This window comes from Alternaria ventricosa, assembly GCF_023758065.1.
Source record: "Alternaria ventricosa strain BMP 2768 chromosome Unknown scaffold_14, whole genome shotgun sequence".
NCBI classification, from domain to species: domain Eukaryota; kingdom Fungi; phylum Ascomycota; class Dothideomycetes; order Pleosporales; family Pleosporaceae; genus Alternaria; species Alternaria ventricosa.
In genome coordinates, this window is record NW_026055694.1 from 400,055 (window position 1) to 419,468 (window position 19,414).

The window sequence follows — 19,414 nt, forward strand, 5'->3', positions numbered from 1 at the left end:
GTTCTTCTGCGATGTTTTGTCGTAACAAGCCATATCTTGGGATTTTGCCCATTCGTCATCTCTTGCATATGACAGCGCGCTCATGGTCCTGCTCTTTCTATCGATATCACTGCTCTTGTCTTTGTCGCGATTAGCATTGCTTGACGTGCGTACGTTACTATTTGGCCTTGGCTGCTGCTTCTTTTCTGGTTACTCGTCGCATATTGCTCGTCGCTACGGCGATGGGTGGCTTGGAAACCTGATTTGATCCTGACAGCGTTGTTGTGCGTGTTGTCGTCTTCTCTCTTCGTATGCGTTGCTTTTGTGGGCGGGTCTTTGCGGTTCTTAACCAAGTACTCGTCGTACGGTGCGTTCACGTCTTGTACCACTGTTGATCCGTGCCCTCGCGTTGGTGTTTCATCGTCAACCCGGGACTGGGTTCTGAGTCGCTTTCCCGCCTCACTTGTATAGTAAACGCGTTCGCGCACGAATTGGAGGTCCATGGGTGTGGGCGGGAGTACTTGTCGTTTCCTGATGGGCGGTGGAGCAGCGATTGGGGGGCCAATTTGGGTCCGAGGGCAAGACATGGATTCGCTTGAAAGACCAGAAGGAGCGGAAGACAGCGATATCTCAGCAGCCAGACCACCACTATATCTATACGCACAAGTCGGAACTCTCAACCGACGACAAACACCACGGGAGATTACAAGGACAACAACGGTCACGTATGGTTCAAACTACATTTCTATTCTTGGTCCACCTCATCACCATACCACCGAGGTACCACGCTCTCTTTCGACAAGAGAGGCCCGGATACAAGTCCGGAAGTATATATGTGAACCTGTATATACCATGCATTCACGAGCGAAAGCAGTTTGGCTACAAGCTCTAAAGATAGTTATAGTTATGGGGGGGAGTGGGGGTTTTTCGGTTGGGAAAGTATTGGCTGCTAGGCCAGGTGGAGGATATACCCGCATTTGGTTTCTCGAATGTTGCAGAGGATTGGATGGAACACTTGAGGTGTATAGCGCAGAATTTGCTGGCTATGATTCGATTCTTGTTTGTATGTTACGAAGGTAGATATGAAGAGCAGAGATAGGATCTTTGAGTCCTCTTTCCACCCATTCTCCCCTGTTCAAAGTACCGACGCAGAGTGAAATGTGAAATGAGGTTGTCCAGAGCATGTAGATCTACGGCCCGTGGCGCTTGTAGTGCTATAAGCCTCGACATGTGAAACAGCTACTGCAGTTTGGCGAAACCTTAATGCTGGCGACGAACACGCTGTTCGCGCATTCCAACCTACCAGGCGAGGCGGAACGCGAGATAGGGTGACAGCCGAGATGAGGATGCTGGGGGCGAGACTCATTCAATATGACGCGCAGAGATGGAGGTGAATAGTGCAAGGTGTTTATTGTGTATGCAGTGGTAAGAACAAATGGGTATCTTGATTATGAAAGTATGGTCCATGGGCGCCAGCTGCTGACCTTGGAGATAGCCGGGCGCAGGCGACAGAGCGCTGGATCCTGGACATCTGTGATCGCTACCGCCTCTGGGACAGCGACTCTTGTATGCGGGATACAGAGGAGACACTGGAGGTGCTCATCCCAGAGCCTTGACCTTCTTCTTCTTCTTCTTTGTACCATCAGCGGCCTCTGGTTTCTTCCCCTGTGCAAACTCCCTCCAGCTGTTGATGCGCGTATCCCTAGTCTTTTCCCAGGCTTCATCTTGCTCCCTCTTCCTCTTGCGCTCCTTGATCTCCTCGTCTTCCTTCCTCTGTGCACGTCCCTCCTCTCTCATAGCAGCCTTCTGTTGCCTCTGCTTCCTCATCTCGTTGTCTCGAATGACCCAGATGACCTTTTGCCTCCACTCCTTCGCAAACTCCTCGCCACGCGTCTCCTCGTCGTCGGCTGTGAGCTTCTTCTCCCGCATGAGCAGCATGCGCGCATCGGCAATGTTCTCGTCTAGCTCGGCGCGCAGCTTCTCGTCGAGGAGGACGGTCTGGGCTTTCTTGAGGCGGTCGAAGGCATCGGGGGCGAGCTCGTTTTTGGTCTTGTCGGGATGGATGAGGAGGGACTTGGCGCGGTAGACTTTCTTGATGTCGGATTCGGGGACACCGGGTTGCAGGCCGAGGACGGCGTAGGCGTCGAGACTGAAGACGCTGCGGATGCCTGGATGTGTTAGTTAAAGTCGCTCCATAGTAATAAGTGAGCATAGGTCTCAACTTACGGTCTATCTCAGCGTCCTTGTCAAGCTCCTTGCCGAGACCTGCGAGCTGAGCGTCGATATCATCGTCCGCCATGGTGGGTTGTAGACGCGTTGTTTGGGGTCGAGTGTAGATGATGTGGTGTGTAGTCGATTGGAGGTCGGGAAATGAATAAGCCGAATTCTGCACGTCGCACTAAGCCCTGTACAGTGGTGTTGGAGAGTGAAAGTGAAAGTGAAAATAGCAGCTCGCGATGCGATGGCGCGTGAATGCGTGAATCCCCGCGGCGAAGCGCACGGGCCCACCGAGGCCGAAAGTTCTCCACCAAAAAGTTCTCTCGCGATGCGCCAGTCGACATCAACACCGAAGCAAGCCGAAGACTCGATATCGCGCCGACATGGTCGCATCTGGAATCACTGGTCGCACGCGGCCTTTCAAGCCCAAGAAGAGGGAGAATCTCCAGAAGAGGAAGCGCGACGATGTGGACGTGGAGAAGCTGGAGCAGGCCGTCCAGCAGCTGGTATGAACGCGCCGATATACAGGAGCCATGGAGCGCAATGAGCTGACTGAATATATAGGACCCCAAGAATGGAAAGTACAAAGACTTCACCGACCTCCCGCTTTCAGACCCGACCAAGCAAGGCCTCAAGTCATCGCATTTCGCCGTCATGACCGACGTTCAAGCCAAAGCCATACCCTTAGCTCTGCTGGGACACGATATACTCGGTGCTGCAAAGACAGGTAGCGGAAAGACACTCTCCTTCATCATACCCGTCCTAGAGAACCTATACCGGCTGCAGCACATTGGCCCCGATGCCGGCTTGGGCGCCTTGATCCTATCGCCAACTCGAGAACTTGCGATTCAGATATTCGACGTCCTGCGCAAGATCGGACGACACGGACATATGTTTGCGGCGGGTCTGCTGATTGGAGGAAAGAGCTTACAGGACGAGAGGGAGGCTCTGACCAAGATGAACATAGTCGTCGCCACGCCCGGTCGCATGTTGCAGCACTTGTCGCAAACAGCAGCCTTCAGTGTGGACGACCTGAAAATGTTGGTGCTGGACGAAGCGGATCGAATCCTTGACATGGGCTTCCAGCGCGACGTGGACGCAATCGTCGAATACCTTCCCAAGGAAAGACAGACGCTGCTCTTCTCGGCTACCCAATCAAAGAAGGTGTCCGACCTTGCGCGCTTGAGCCTCCAAGACCCGGAATACGTATCTGTACACGCCGAAGACAAGAGCGCAACTCCAAAGGGCCTCACGCAAAACTACATAGTCTGCCCCATCGAAGAGAAGCTGGACACCCTCTGGAGTTTCATACAAGCGAGCAAGAAGTCAAAGATTCTTTGCTTCTTCTCATCTGCAAAGACTGTCCGATTCGTCTACGAGTCTTTCCGTCATATGCAGCCCGGTATACCACTCCTTCACATACACGGTCGTCAAAAGCAGGGAGCTCGACTCGACACAACAGCAAAGTTCTCCGCGGCGAAACATTCCTGCCTGTTTGCTACAGACGTCGCAGCCCGAGGACTGGATTTCCCAGCAGTCGACTTCGTAATACAGGTCGACTGCCCTGACGATGTCGATACCTACATCCACCGCGTAGGTCGAACAGCACGATACAACCGGGAGGGACGGGGAGTGCTATTCTTGGCACCAAGCGAAGAGGAGGGTATGCTGAAGCGTCTGGAGGCTAAGAGAGTACCCGTCGAGATGATCAACGTGCGCCAGAAGAAGCGTCAGTCAATCAAGGACCAGCTACAGAACATGTGCTTCCAGGATCCAGCTCTGAAGTATCTCGGCCAAAAGGCCTTCATGACGCACGTCAAGTCGATATATCTACAGAAAGACAAGGAAGTCTTCAAGCTCAAAGAGTACAATCTGGAAGCATACGCCTCTAGCTTGGGTCTGCCAGGAGCGCCAAAGATCAAGTTCTTGAAGGATGACAACAGCAAACAGAAGAAGCAGGCATCAAGACAGATGATCGAGGTTTCGGACTCCTCTGACGCTGAAGAGACGGCCAAGGCAGACAAACCTGTGCGAACCAAGTACGACCGCATGTTCGAGCGCAAGAACCAGGATGTTTTGGGAGAACATTATCGGAAACTGGTCAGGGATGGAGATGATGCGGCCGCGGACGAATTCAGTGGTGCTGGAGCGACCAACAACGCGGCCGACGACGACTTCATGGCCGTCAAACGACGAATCCCAGCGGAGGACGATGCCAGCGATGTTGACGCTGAGAAGGCTCCCGAAGTTCCACCCGGCGGTCGCCTTGTTCACATTGCCGGTGCATCGCAACCCATCGTTGTCGACAGTAATCGCCGCGAGAAACTCCTCCAATCCAAGAAAAAGCTCACCAAACTCATGGACAAGGGAAAGAAACTTGTCTACGACGACGACGGCAACCCGCACGAAATCTACGAACTCGAAGACGAAGAGCAATGGCGCGCCAAGGGTCTACCAGAAGAGCAACGCCAGAAGTTCATCGAAGCAACACGAGAAGTCGTTCAAGCCGCCGATGTCGAAGACAAAGCGACTGCAAAAGCGAAGAGGAAGGAGAAGATGCTTAAACGCAAAGAAAGAGAGCGGGCTAAGCAAGCTGGTGAAGCTGGTGACGATAGTGACGATGCGGGTGTCGAGCTTCCCGATCCCGGTGAGGATCTCCTTGCAAACTTCAGGGCGGACGCGGAATACAGTGACGAGGAAGACGAAGAGCAAGAAGAGCAGCCGAAGAAGCAGAAGAAGTGGTTCCAGTCTGATTCTGAAGACGAGGAAAAGACTGAGAAGAGGAGGAAGAAGAAGGCCAAGGCGGCGCATAGAGTGGAGGAGCCGGAGACGTTGGAGGATATGGAGGCGCTCGCTGCGGGTCTGCTGGACTAGCTGTCACGTATCGGCGTGTGAATGTTTTTATAATGCCATACGATTATCAAGTTTTCACCAAAGGTCTCGTTTTACACTCCCCACAACTACGATTATGCGGCCTTCAAAAGTCGAATTATCTATCACGACTACAAAATATCGGACCCATCCCTTCGCCCCCAAACCGACGCTTGCTTACCGAAACTCGTACCCGGTCGTTAGCAGGGGTGGGCTTACCATGCGGTTGGTATTGCCGGTATACAACCTCGCATGCACTGTATAGTGCTGGATCGGTAGGCTAAATACACACTTGTTGAGCCTCTTCCATCCGTCTCCCGGTTACGATACGAGGCTTTATATGACGTGTAGATGAAAACGCATTGGTGGGTTTCTATCTTGGGAATGTGGTGGTGCGAGGGAATATCAGGGAGTACATCTCGTGTTCCGTGTAGGCGGTGGGTGTAAGAGTAGCAAGGGGTATGTATACTATATACAGGCCTACGTTCCTGGGTTTTGTGTCTCTTCGACCGATGTAAAGGCATCGGATACAAAGCAAAATCTTATAACAGCTCCGTGCGGTGTCACTCTACTTCCACTCCGTCTCTTCTGCCATCCCAACAACCCTCCCTCACGATGCATCTCCCCACCCCCCTCCTCATCGCTTTATCCTCCCTCCTCACCACCACAACCAGCACTCCAATCCTCCCCCGCGCCGCCCCCATCGGCACACCCCACAACATCTACCTCAGCACCTGCACAACCCGCTCCCTCCTCTCAGACTCCACCCTCTCCTCCGCCATCCTCTACACCGGCCCCGCCTCCAGCACCTCCCCCACCGACATCGGCACCGGCTCTTCCTCACGCGCCATCCAATGGGCCGGCTTCACACGGCGTGTCGATCTCGAATCCGGGGTGTTTGAGTCGAAGATTAGTCAGAGTGCTGATACTTTTGCGAAGAGTGAACTAGCTGGGTCGGCGTTGTTGAGTGGTACGAATGGGGGCAAGGAGGAGTTTGTGTGCTTTAGGGATGGAGTGAGTACGTTTCGGTTTGGAGGAGGGGTTGTGGGGGATAGTGGGGAGACGACGGTCTGTGTAGCTGAGTTTTGGTGTGCGAGTGTGGGGGTTTAGGTTAGGAGAGAGGTGGTGGTGCATGGCATTGGATTGGGTCTTTAAACGTGTTTTGACATGCATTTTTGGAAATAAGGCTTATGAGAGACTTGGAAATTCTGCTTTGAACTTGCCAGACGTTTTGCCATTCTTGATAAGTAGCAATGGTTAGCAATCCGCCATTCGTGCTCACAACTTCGTGGTATCATAACCACCATGAAGCATCCTGAAGTTCTTGCTGCCAAAAAAAAATTCTTCTTACTGTGCACCCTTCATACAGGCCAAAAAAAACACGTCAAAAACATACAACAGCGATTTTTTCGCAAGTGGTCACCCACCTTACTACTAGCTCGCCGGTCAAAGGCTTAACGTGTGGAGAGCGAACGGGATCCTGTGTTTGTCCTTGGCCTGTGGTCGTATGTGAAGGAAATGGCGGATATAGCCATATAAATTGCTGGGGTCGTGGACCTGACATCGAGGATGGGAGAATGAAAGCAATTCGAGGAAAGACCGGAGAAGTGTGGAAGGCCCTCAACAAGTACACAGAGTATGATTGAGTATGTAAGAAATGAGTACTCTTGCTGTTTTGTTCCATAACAAAAGTTGCAATGGGCATGCGGGTGCAGTGGAGATACCAGATGTCGGTAGCGCTGCAACAGCAAACATCCTGCAGAAAGAGTGTAGAACCGCATACTACCTAGGTATGTATGACGTACATGACAGATCTCGTCTAACCTGCCTCATCCAAAACCTTTCAAAAATGCACATTCCCGAGATCCCATTTCCAACCATACCTAGATATGCACCTCCGGTAATAGTCGCTTTGGCGTTCCAGCTGTCCACACCCGCGAGCGTAGATCATCGAGACAACTACTCCACAACTAATTTCCCGTTCCTGAACCTGGCTTCCTACGCTCCTCAATAGCGTACCGAAGTAGACTTACATACAGCTCGGCTACGACTGCCCATCGTAATTTCAACGTGTGTGACTTCTTGGGACCGAAGAATGTCACGAACCACGGTACGGAAGTGCAAACTTATGTCCGATCGCGGGTAAGTTCCTGGCTAGAGCTCTCGGGCTGTAGTCTCGCCGGCGGTTTCCTGCCCTCTAAGCGACGGAATGGTCGCGATCGATACGGAGATTTTAGTTGGGGGTTGATGTTTCAACTGTGTTGTAAGCCACGCTGAGGACACAACGATAGCGATTCAGGTACCACGTAGACGTTACTAAACGGCTAACGGCACAACGTGGCCTCACCCGTTTTTTTCACATGATTTACAGCAATGAGCAAGCATGTGCACGACTCACTCGGTCAATCTCCGCGGTACCGTGCCACTTCCCTCAATTCCACTATCACAATCACAACCTTGGAACGCATGAAGGAGCAAAGAGCGGAGAAATTGCACCGAAGCAAAACAAACATAGTCCATCCTACTTGCATGAAGGCTTCGATACGAAAGAAAAGCAAGCGGACATGGCAGTGGAGCTGAAAGAAGCAGTGTGAAGTAGCCTAGCACAAGTGTATGCAGCCGACTATATGCGGGTAGCGGGTACCTCACCCACCTCCTCTTCTTCATCTAGATTCCTTTTGCTTGTGATAACTGCTTTTCTCCTCCCGCGGCTGCAGTGTTATGCAATGCACAAGGATAATTCTCCATCACTAACTAACGCATGCAGCGACTGCACGAAATGATCACTCCTGCATTCCAACGTTTTCCCCACTATCTCACACAGCATCCACCCTCCTCGTACTCCATCTCTTCGGCGCATTTCCCTACCGTATCGATACGGTCGGCCCGTCACGAAGTAACGGCATCCGCCCTCTAAAAGTTTGGTCCGTTGAGTAATGCCTCTCAAAACCACAGTCAACGTCCGCGGGTAAGGAAAATTAGCCCACATCGCTCGCGCCATGCAGGGGCTCAGGGGCTGGCTGGTGCGGCGGTGCGGCGCAGGTCGGAAAAAGGCGCCAAAAGGAACGACGAGGAAAAAAGAGAAAAAAGGGAAATAGAGAGAGCGAAACTACATAGCGATAACGTCACGGGTTTATGCGAACGGTTAGTAGCGAGGTAGAGGGGGTGTGGGTTGCTGCTAGTGACGTTTCCGCGGGGGGAGGAAGGTCGCGTGAAGGGGATTGCCGGGTCTTTGGATGGTGGGTTGGAATGTGGCTGGGCGTGTGGGATCGAGATGAGCATGATGAATGCGGATGTTGGTGTAGAGAATGTAGTTATTTGGTTAGTCGTCAAGATTAGACTGCACGGAAATGAACGATGCCAAAGAGGGTGAACTCATGCCGAAGCATATTGATTCCATTTGCAAGTCTGCATAGCTGCATTCTTCTAGACTTAATGGGGTGTTAATACACCCAGTCCCTGTGATTCATTATTCCATTACTCCAGCTGACTCCCGTCAGACAAGACATATCCAAAGATACAGAAGCCACCATGCCCTCCCAGCCTTCGAACAAATGAGAAAAACATACACCAGTAAAGGAAAAAACAATGTACTACGCTGAGCAAACGACGTTTCGTGATATCCAGTCCTCCGTAAATACAAAGGAATCCGGGTGTGTGAGATCAAGTAAACGCTTTTAACTCCTTGGTGGCAACGCCCTGCGCCAAATCGTGATAGTATCCAAGATTGTGTGCCGTATTAAGATTATGCCTCCATGTGTGCCCATGAATGAGAGAGTGAAAGAAATAAAGAGAAAAGAGTATGCCGTATCGCCGTAACAGACTGGCAAAGAATAAAAACGCATCGACGAAAAGTCCGGGTATAGTCAAGAAGCGAAGGTCAACGTTGCGATAAGCATGCTATCAGGTTTGAAGCTACTACCCTCTAAAGTCCCCTGGTCCCTGGTTGGCGAAGATGTAGCTCTTGGGCTGGGGTTCGGTCGTTCGCCGTATGAGGTTTCCATGCGGGTCCGTGCCTTGAGGTGGTGTGTACTGGTGTACGAGGAAGTCGGGCATGGCGGAGACTTGGGGCGCGAAGGGAACGTTGTGATGGATGCCACTCAATGACATGTCCTTGTAGTCGTCATACATGTTTCCGCCCTGCATGTACTGGACATTGCTGTCATCGCCTTGGGCCTGAGCAGTGTCAGGTAGCGATGGTCGCCTGAAGTGCGAGGGCTTCGGTTGTTGAATCGTAAGATCGGTTGTTGAATGGAAAGCTGCACGCATCTGGGGTTGCTGCATGTATGATGTTCGAGGGAAGTGCTGCTGTGTCGCTGGTGCTGACTGCGGAGGTGTGTCGCGGTATAAAGCGTCGTTTGCAAAGCGCGATTGCAGATCCATTGATGAAGATGGCGGTGAAGTGCTCTTCGCAATCACGTTTCCAGATTGGTCGTTGGACCAGTTCGCGTGCATGCTCTCTGGGCTGTTGTGATCCGGCATCGCGGAATGAGGTCTTATCACGGCAGCACCACCCCAATAGTTGCCGAAATCTTGTGGTGTCAGTGGAGTTGGTGGTGCTAGACTACCGCCTTGTCCAATTGTGGTGGTGCTCGAAGTCGAGAAAGTTCGTGCGAACTTGGGCGACGCAGCAGCATCGGAGAAGCTCATAGCCATAGGTGAGCGTTGCGCTGAACCTGGCTGTGATTTTTGAACACGACCCCCAGCATTCGCAATTCCAGTTGATCGGATCCGGCGGATGACCTTGTCGTGGTTGCCTCCTGGTGATGGCATGGGGGCAGAATACGAGGCGCTCCTCATTGCGCTGGAATTCAGGTTGACTGGGCGTTTCTGTCTTCTCGCAGCGATGCTTGAATGCTGATCTGATTGTTGGAAGCCCTCCGGAGTACCGTTTCGGATGTGGATCGCGTCCATGTTGTTGGCCAGGTTGCTGCTTGAAGAGTTTCTTCGGGCAAACGCATCCTCGCGGAAGTGCAGTGGGATGTCGAGATCAGAGGGCGCGGCACTGAGCTTCCGTGCTTGTTCCGGTGAAGTGAGGATGGCGTGTGCAGACGAGTTTGGCTGTTGGTAGAAGTTCGACTGCGGGTACATTTGGTTTGAGCCATCTTGCGGCCAGAATGGAAGCGTCTGTTCGGAGGCTGAAGCCTGAGCAAGACTGTATGGTGCGAATTGATCCTCTGGTTCCTCGACCTGCTTGGGCTGTGCCATTTGCGATGGATCCTCTGTCCAGCCGGTGTAAACCGAGTTCAAAGAGGCGATGGATGGAGGTGTTGGCCCGTTTGGTGATTGCGTGGTGCCAGATGACTGGGTGCCATTGTATGGGGACGCGTCAGACGAGATGGATCCTGTACTTTGCTGAGCTTCTGCAGATGTTGAGTTGGTGGTGTTGGTCGCAGCAAGTGCCGAGTAGTCTATCTGGAAGTCCGCGAAGTTGTCAAATTCTGGGTGTGAAGGGGCGATGTCGCTGGGCATGGACGCAGAAACCGAAAAGGCACCCAGGTCGCTGGAGTACGCATTGGGCAGCCCGTTGACGCCGTTGTTTTCGTAAGAGAAGCCTTGCTCTTGCGCATTGAGACCCATGCCACTGTTGTGCATGTAGGCACCGTTGGTCGCAGCCATGATCGAGTGCATGAGGTCGTTGGAGCGGTACGATGCGGAACGGTCGGGCTCCGGGACTGCGTGGAGGGCGTTTTGCATGTCGTATTGTTGTTGCTGCTGCTGTTGATGCTGTTGGTGCTGGTGCTGGTGCTGGTGCGGGTGCTGCAGTATGAGCTGAGGGCCTAGGTCGAGGGCTGATGGTCCTTCGCCCGTTTGCACAGGGAGCGTTGCAGGGCTGATGTCAGCGTTCGGATAGAAGTCCGGCTGCATGAGCATATGCGGATGTTGCTGCTCTTGCGGGTGCGCGTAGTGGTTAGACATGACGGGCACGTGCTGGTGTCCAAACGGAAGGCTCATGGTCATGTTGTACTGGTTCATTAGCTTCTTGCGGTCCTGCTTGACTTTGGCTCTGCGGTTCTGGAACCAGTTCTGCAGTCGTGTTAGCGACGCAAGGCATACATCATGACAGGACACTTGCGTTGATCTTGTCCAGTGGCACGCCGAGGCGCGTCGCGAACTCCTTCTTTACATTGGTACTTGGCTTGTGCTGCGCCAGAAAGTGCTGCTCGAGGATGTCGTGCTGGTCCTTGGTGAGGCGGGGTTTGACATCGCTGCCAGGCTGCTTGGGGGCAGAGGGTGCCGTCGTCGAGGCCCCGCTAGAATCCATGGCGGCGCGCACAGCGGCAATACAGGCAGAGCGACTTCAGAGGGGCGCAGAATCAAGGGCGACGAGGGCTGCAATAAAGTCGTCGGCGTCGGCGCGTTCGGGTAGTGACAGGTGGGTGCAGCTGTGGAAGGCGGAATCTGGGGCGCTGGTGATGGGCGATAATGCGTAGAGCACGGATGCACGGGATGCACCGAGACGGGTCGGCGCTGGGATAGATATGTGTCGAGGGAAGATGCCAGTAATGGTAGCGAGTGACGATTACGAAGGGGAGCGAAAACAACAGCAGTAGACTCTATATCTACAATAGAAAAACGAGGGTATTCAGCGCGACGGCGCGGTAGGGAAAGGCACGAAGCGAACGACGACGGAGAAGAAGAGCAGGAGGAGCGATCAGGTTGTTGGCTGCCCAGGTGCCGCTTGGTTGGTCGGAGGTGCTAACTTGCTAAGCCACTGAACCCCCCAGCATGCATTATGCTGCTCCGGCACAAAAATAGTTTCGTGACACTCGTCGTCTCCGCTCAGCACACCTGAATCCTGGAGAAGACGCACCGGATGATTCGATCTTCTGTTTCTTGCATCTGCTCGCCCTCCTGTCCGTCGAGGGCTGCCACACGCTCGCATACACATAGACTTACAGCACTGGCCGGCACGCCCAACCCCGGCGCGCAATCGTGAAGCGCGCCCAGGGGCACTCTCCTGCCTCACGCCAATTGGTCCGGCGGTGGAGCGAGCTGCGGCGGCGGCTGTGATCCGCCCTCGGGCGGGAGACATGTCCCACTGATTTGAAGGCGATGGATGGTGCTGCAGCTTGGGCCTTCCCCCGTTCGGAGAATATACATGAGCGTGTGAGAGTGCATGTTAATGCCAACGCAGCCTGCCTGCTCAACCACGTTCCACGTCAAATGTCTAGTCACCGTCGGCGGCGGCATGGCTTCAACGTGGGCAACGGGCTCGAGCGCTGCTTTGAGCTGATGGCGTCAACATTGCGCTCGCCGTCGTGCCGACATCCTGTGCCTCTCACGACTCGCCGAGTAGCTCTTTGTCAGTAACCGCTTCCGGTCCGAGTCGACCATCTGTGTGACGAGATGCCCCCCGGGCGCATGGCCAAGGGGCATATCGCGCCGCTGATCTGCTGGCTCGGAAGTCGGCGCACATGTTTTGGCAACATATCGACGGTTCCTGAGCGTACCTTGCAGCAAAGGGGCTTCCGTACCACCTGCGAAACTCAAATTGGCCCCAGCTTGTCCTACAAACTTCGTGTGTTGACTGACTTGGGCGACGGATAATCCCAGCCTAGCTCGGAAGACTCAGTGCGCCCCCAGCTGGGGGACCCGCTGGCCCAAACCAAAAAACCTCGTGCTGCAAGGGCGTCCCTATCATGCGCTGCACCCTGCCGACTATCAGACGTCCTCGCCAACCCGTCTGAACTTAGTCTTCTTTGCGAGTCTGCTACGCCAGCTGGTCGTGTCGCACCACAGAGACGGCACACCCAGCTGACGTCTTCGACTGCAGTAGCTTGTGGTGCCGTCGTCTTTCCAGAAAACAGTTCGATGGGGCGCAGACTGCTCGAAATGGAGTATTTCATGCGACGCGCTGCATTCCGTGATTCCCGTACAGGGAGGATGATACGGCGAGTCGAACAAGGCTAGCACTCCAAGCGACACTCCTGCATGCTGTTTAAGGGTCGCGAGGCTGTGCACGCATGAAGCAGATTTCAACCTCCAAACATTGTTGCTTCGCCGCACAATCGGTCTCCGACCTCATCTTCCATCCAATCTACGGCTTATCGTAAGCTTCAACCGTCTGACTGCAGCTCAGTCACCGATGTCAACTGAGCTTGCAGTAAACCTGAACATGTCGAGTAAGCAGGCTCACGATCCTGGCAAAATACTAAATCGCCCACACAAAGACGAGTAAGGTAACAGTCGGTGTTGATTCTCTTCGCTTAGACTAAGGCATCTGCGATCTGTATGTCTCCTTGCCCTGTTGCTTTGTCCCATGATGTCAGCGTGACACTGCGCATGTCCTTGACAATGTAATCTGCGCCAGCTTCTATCAGCTGTTCTAGCGTATGTGTGGTGTAAAGTCCCACCACGACGAACCCTGCTGCCTTTCCAGACTTGACGCCTGCAGGCGCATCTTCGAAGACAATGATGGAAGATTTGTTTTCTTGGAGCCCCAGCTTCTTTGCACCCATCTGGTAGGGCGCCGGGTCTGGCTTGCCGTTGGGCACATCTTCTGCCGTTACGAGATTCTTGGGGTGCGCCAGCTTCATGACATCGAGCCAGCCTTGCACAAGAGGTCGCGTGCCTGAGGTAACAATGGACCATGGAACAAGGTTCTCTTCGAGCTTGTCCAACAGAGCTCGTGAACCGGGAATCTCAATGGCGTCTTGCCCGAATTCCTTCGGAATCAACCCTTCTGCTTGGGAGATATCTTATCTGTCAGATGAGTGCTTTTGCCAAAATGAAGATATGGCGCTTACACTCCTCATTTGCGAGCTTTGGCTCATAGATCTTAAGGACGTCGATCGACCTTCGACCATGTGATGAAGCGAGGATGACATTAGGATCGACACCTATCTCTTTCCCAATCCTGATGCAGTCATGTAAGCTTGAAGACGTGAACATGCTCGGCTGTTACTTACTTGTGCCAATGCTTCACAATGGCCTCTGTGGAATCGATGATAGTCCCACTACCTATATTAGCTCACTGGTAGGATGCTTTCAATGAATATAACGCACTCCATATCAAAGAGCTGTAGGTGATGATATATTAGTATCAGTTTGCGATGCAAGTAAGCATGCTTCTTACCAAGCCATGGAAGGTGATTGTTTTGGCAGGTGCCGAGAAGGAGGGTTCTGATACAGTCATAATGTGAAGTTAGAATTGAGATGAGTCGATTCTCAGTCAACAAGATCAAGATGTCGCAATGATATAGTGAAGTACCCGAGCGGACTATTGTAGATGTACACCTGGTGGGAAAGAGAATACATTGTCGCGCTAACTCGTTCCGGTATCGGATCCGACAACTGCCGATGATGCAGCCAATCATGGTGTCGGCAACCAAAAGATACTAGTCGCGACGCTGGAGACACAGCCGCGAAGCCTGGCCTGCATTTGACGTTCCAGAAGATAGAAGGAGGATACAGATGGATCTTTTTCCATTTGTGTTGTTAGAGAGCGCGAGAGTTGAGCATGGCCAGGGCCGCGGGGGTGGGGCTAAAGCTAGCTAGGCGGACACAAGCGGCAGAACTTTTCACGTGCCGAACTTTTTCTGGATCGGCTAGAACTTTTCTGTAGGCGATTGCGATAACATACACCACGCCAACAAGTCAATATGAAGGTCGGAAGTAAGGCTTCTCACAGATTTCAGCCCCGAAACAGCACTAACGATCACTTCAGAGCCAAAGTCGAAGCGCGTACCCGTGCGGTTAAGGCACAAAATCGAGAAGGCTTCAGCGGCGAAGCAGAAGAAGGCGAAGAAGCTTGCCAAGAAGGTACTGCCACCATGCGCAACTACAGCGCTCGTATTCTGACGTATATAGGATCCGACATGGCGCTCCAAGACCAAGAAGGAACCCGGCATCCCCAACCTGTTTCCCTACAAAGACAAGATCCTCGCAGAAGTGGAGGAGCAGCGCAGGAGGAAGGAAGAAGACAATGCGCGCCGACGCCAGCTAGCCAAGGAGCAACAACAGAAGGGCGCAACCGCCGAGGATGTCATGGAGGATGACGAAGAGTTTGAGCAATTCGACGCTGAAGGCGATGAGCTACTTGCCGATGACAGCGAAGATGAGGACTCGATGCAGGTGGTAAGTCTGAGTGGTTGACATACGATGCGCGACCGTACTAATATCACGCAGGACAACAAGTTCAATCCTATGGCAGCTCTCCTAGCTTCCGCCAAAGCGCGCGCCGCAGAATTCGAGAAGAACGACGACCCAGACGCCATGGAAGACAGCGAAGAAGACGAATCGGATGGTGATGATGCTGTCAAGGTCCGCAAAGATGCGTCAAGAAAACAGTTCGACAAGGTGTACAAGCAGGTTGTCGACGCCGCAGATGTTGTTCTGTACGTGCTCGATGCTCGCGACCCAATGGGAACACGATCGAAAGAGGTGGAGCAGGCAGTCATGGCAGCCGACCGTTCAAGCAAGCGCTTGATATTCATCCTCAACAAGATCGACTTGGTCCCACCGCCGGTTCTTCGCGCATGGTTGATTCATCTACGTCGCTCATTCCCTACTCTTCCTCTACGTGCGTCGAAATCTGCGCCCAACGCGCAAACCTTCGAGCACAAGGACCTCTCAATCAAGGGAACATCCGAGACACTCTTCAAGGCTCTTAAGACCTTCGCTGAGTCCCGTCAGTTGAAGCGCGCAGTCCACGTCGGAATCATTGGATTTCCCAACGTTGGCAAATCATCCGTCATCAATGCCTTGACATCGAGAGTAGGCGGCAAGGCTGCTGGATGTCCTACCGGTGCTGAGGCAGGAGTTACCACCAGTTTGCGCGAAGTCAAGATCGACAACAAATTGAAACTTATCGACTCGCCTGGTATCGTTTTCCCTAACACGGAAGGCTCCAAGGACAGCAAAGTACAACAGAAGGCGCGCCTGATTTTGCTCAATGCCGTACCCCCGAAAGAGATTGACGACCCTGTTCCCGCTGTCAGTCTGCTCATTAAGAGACTGTCGTCCTCGGAGGAGCTTTTCTCGAAATTGATGGCAGTCTACGATTTACCTCCCCTACACGCTGTGGGCAACGACAGGACGACCGACTTCTTGGTTCAAGTGGCAAGGAAGAGAGGCCGTCTGGGCAAGGGCGGTGTACCCAACTTGCACGCTGCGGCACAAACCGTCATCATTGACTGGAGAGACGGTCGCATTCAAGGATGGACCAGCCCTCCCAAGTACACACCTGCCGAGCCTGATACCACCAAGACAGCACCAGCTACGAAGGGCGGACTCGTTGGCGATCAGAAAGAGATCGTCAAGGAATGGGCTGCGGAGTTCAAGCTTGATGGTCTATGGGGTGATGATTCAAATGATACGGCGGTACCAGAGGCTATGGAGGAGTAGGCAGCTTGTGTTGACTGTTATGGCGAAATGGCGTTCGTAGGGCTACAGTGCTAGTTTACTTGACTCGCACATAGGAAAAAGCTCCGACTAGATATCGGGCCTAACAATGATACATGTTCTTGAAGACGATATCGCAATCCTGATCCTAGACAGTTTAGAGCCTTCCGATGCAAGCCTTGCGATGAGCGTGGGTGGATCGTGTACCGCTACTGACCGAATCAGTTTCTGCGATATCGGATCCGCATCGTACCATAGTACAAGCGAAAAAGTTCTCTCCAAGCTGCAACCCCACACCGACGGGAGTGTTCGGCGATATGTTCGCTCCCATAGGTAGGTTTCGCCGCCCCACACTTTGGGGTGAGAGCCGACGGAAACCGAGAGCTCCATCACGTCAAGCTTCATAGCTCAAGATACATAACGACGCGTTCCTTTGAATTTTTGGGCAGTCAAAATTACCAACACACACACGATGGGTTCTTCAAAGGGTCTCCAGCCTCTGCGCTCTGCTTCCAAGACTTTGAATGCGCTGCCCGCAGCCTATGCTGGCGCGCAGATCGCATCGAGACGGTATGCGGGGACGCTCGCAAACTTCAAGATTCCTACTATCAACAACGAGCCTAACGTAAGATAAGAGACAGTGTATATATTCAGAATCAATTTGCTGACTCAAAATTATAGCAACATTATGCCAAAGGCTCGGTAGACCGCCAGAAGCTTCAAGATGCGGTTGCACGTATGAAGAAGCAAGGACCAGTACAAGTACCTCTTGCCGTAGGAGGAGAATACGTAGGCCTTCCACACGCACATACGAGTCTTGTGTCACTCTAACACCATCCAGATCAACAACTCCTCAATCCTCACCCAGAATAACCCCTCCTCCCACGCCGACGTTATCGCCAAATACTCCAACGCCAGCGCAGCCGATGTGAAGAAGGCCATAGACGCAGCCCTAGCTGCCAAGCCAGCATGGGAGGCACTTCCCTTCGCCGAACGTGCATCGGTGTTCCTGAAGGCGGCCGACCTCGTTGCCACAAAGTACCGATACGAGATCATGGCTGCGACCATGGTGGGACAGGGCAAGAACGCGTGGCAGGCCGAAATTGACTCAGCGGCTGAGCTGTGCGACTTCCTGAGGTTCAACGTCAAGTACGCGGAAGACACATACGGACATCAGCCAACACATAACTCACCAGGAGTCTGGAAGTAAGTAAAGCATCTGGTTGTAGCTCAGGAAAGAAGCTAACAGGTACAGCCGCGTTGAGTACCGACCTCTCGAGGGCTTCGTCTATGCCGTGTCACCATTCAACTTCACAGCCATCGGCGGTAACCTTCCTGCAGCCCCAGCCCTAATGGGTAACGTCGTTGTCTGGAAGCCATCCCCATCTGCGATCGCCTCGAACTGGCTTCTTTACCAGATTCTCATCGAGGCCGGTCTTCCACCAAACGTGATCCAGTGGGTGCCCGGTGATGCTGTGGAGGTAACTCAGGAAGTCCTGAACCACAAGCAATTCGCATCTCTACACTACACCGGTAGCACAGCGGTATTCCGTCAACTATACGGAAAGATCGCGAACGGTGTGGCTGAGGGCAAGTACCAGAGCTACCCCAGGATCGTTGGTGAGACAGGAGGAAAGAACTTCCATCTCGTCCACAAAGATGCCGACATCCACAACGCAGCTATCCAGACCGTCCGCGGTGCTTTCGAGTACCAAGGCCAAAAGTGCAGCGCCTGCTCCCGTCTCTACGTACCCGAGTCCGCATGGCCCGAATTCAAAGAGATCCTCGTTCGAGAAGTCGAAGCCCTAAAAATCGGCGAGCCCACCGACTTCTCCAACTTCATCGGCCCCGTCATCCACGAGGCATCCTTCAAGAAGCTATCCGGCGTCATCGACGAAGCCAAGAACGACAGCGAGCTCGAGCTCGTCGTGGGCGGCAAGTACGACAGCAGCAAGGGCTACTACATCCACCCAACCATCTACCGCACCAAGAACCCCAACCACCCCCTCCTATCTCGCGAACTCTTCGGCCCCGTCCTTGTAGCCTACGTCTACGACGACGCTGCGCCCAACGCCTTCGCCAACATCATCAAGCAGATCGACGACACGTCTGAGTACGCATTGACTGGCGCCGTGTTCGCAAAAGACAGGGAGACTATCAAGTACGCGTCTGAGAAGTTAAGGGATGCGGCCGGTAACTTCTACATCAACTGCAAGTGCACGGGTGCGGTTGTAGGTCAACAGCCGTTCGGTGGGTCGAGGGCTAGTGGAACGAACGACAAGGCTGGTAGTGCGAACTTGTTGGCGAGGTTCGTGAATATGAGGGCGATTAAGGAGGAGTTTATGCCTACGGAGAAGGTTACGTACCCTAGCAACGAGGTGTAAGACAGGTTATGCAGGAACAGTTGATGGTGAAAAGCATGGCATGTTTAGCTAGCATTGGCGTTGGCGTTGGATACAAACGATTTATGATTAAAGGAAAGATTTGTATGGAATCAGAATGACATAAGTTATGTATCAAAGGTTTTGTTAAAAGTCTGCATGCGTGGTACTGGCATGTAACATAAAAAAGATGTCTGTACAACACAAAGCAAGGCTCATCGCAGATAAACCCTCCCTCTTTTGATTCGTGTGAAAGCAGTACAAAGCTTCAAATATATCGTGAAGTAACATCAATCATCTCAATCCCCACTCCTACGTGCGCATAGGTGCGATGAGTTTGAGAGCGCAGGACGAAACCTTGGAACAGTCGGTCTGCAACAGTCTATACGGAAAACACCCCTATTGCGGTGTACAACTGCCTCTAGTGGCGTTGCGAAAGCCTGATATATTACAAATGCAGATGCTGATGCACATTTCGGAATGTCCATTAATGTGCCTACTGGATAAAGTTGGTCTACCTTTTCTGTGGCTTGAACTTGGCGAAATTGCGGATACTACCTAGGTAGACAGCTGCCTTAGGCTTCATCGACTAGAGGATTTCATTGGAAGAAGACATTGAA

The 19,414-nt window shown here is 52.9% G+C and overlaps 6 protein-coding genes across 6 annotated transcripts; 3 read left to right on the top strand and 3 right to left on the bottom strand.

The window, feature by feature from the left end:
• Nucleotides 1–1,578: 1,578 nt before the first annotated feature.
• Nucleotides 1,579–2,278, bottom strand: J4E93_007717 (uncharacterized protein; the record flags this gene model as incomplete). The annotated part of the gene is made up of 2 exons (XM_049345622.1): nt 1,579–2,147; nt 2,206–2,278. The coding sequence occupies 2 exons, from the start codon at nt 2,276–2,278 to the stop codon at nt 1,579–1,581; spliced, it is 642 nt and encodes a 213-aa protein (XP_049197149.1).
• A 301-nt stretch (nt 2,279–2,579) lies between these two features.
• On the top strand, nt 2,580–5,070 carry DBP4 (ATP-dependent RNA helicase dbp4; the record flags this gene model as incomplete). Its single annotated transcript, XM_049345623.1, has 2 exons — nt 2,580–2,702; nt 2,761–5,070. The coding sequence occupies 2 exons, from the start codon at nt 2,580–2,582 to the stop codon at nt 5,068–5,070; spliced, it is 2,433 nt and encodes an 810-aa protein (XP_049197150.1).
• A 3,915-nt stretch (nt 5,071–8,985) lies between these two features.
• J4E93_007719 (uncharacterized protein) lies at nt 8,986–11,332 on the bottom strand (the record flags this gene model as incomplete). The annotated part of the gene is made up of 2 exons (XM_049345624.1): nt 8,986–11,094; nt 11,144–11,332. 2 exons carry the CDS (start codon nt 11,330–11,332, stop codon nt 8,986–8,988), a joined length of 2,298 nt encoding a protein of 765 aa, XP_049197151.1.
• Nucleotides 11,333–13,277: 1,945 nt separating this feature from the next.
• Nucleotides 13,278–14,206, bottom strand: J4E93_007720 (uncharacterized protein; the record flags this gene model as incomplete). Its single annotated transcript, XM_049345625.1, has 5 exons — nt 13,278–13,768; nt 13,818–13,927; nt 13,980–14,027; nt 14,077–14,090; nt 14,147–14,206. The coding sequence occupies 5 exons, from the start codon at nt 14,204–14,206 to the stop codon at nt 13,278–13,280; spliced, it is 723 nt and encodes a 240-aa protein (XP_049197152.1).
• Nucleotides 14,207–14,672: 466 nt separating this feature from the next.
• On the top strand, nt 14,673–16,416 carry J4E93_007721 (uncharacterized protein; the record flags this gene model as incomplete). The annotated part of the gene is made up of 4 exons (XM_049345626.1): nt 14,673–14,685; nt 14,738–14,832; nt 14,881–15,147; nt 15,199–16,416. 4 exons carry the CDS (start codon nt 14,673–14,675, stop codon nt 16,414–16,416), a joined length of 1,593 nt encoding a protein of 530 aa, XP_049197153.1.
• A 469-nt stretch (nt 16,417–16,885) lies between these two features.
• On the top strand, nt 16,886–18,797 carry J4E93_007722 (uncharacterized protein; the record flags this gene model as incomplete). The annotated part of the gene is made up of 4 exons (XM_049345627.1): nt 16,886–17,038; nt 17,095–17,202; nt 17,255–17,619; nt 17,669–18,797. The coding sequence occupies 4 exons, from the start codon at nt 16,886–16,888 to the stop codon at nt 18,795–18,797; spliced, it is 1,755 nt and encodes a 584-aa protein (XP_049197154.1).
• Nucleotides 18,798–19,414: the final 617 nt, after the last annotated feature.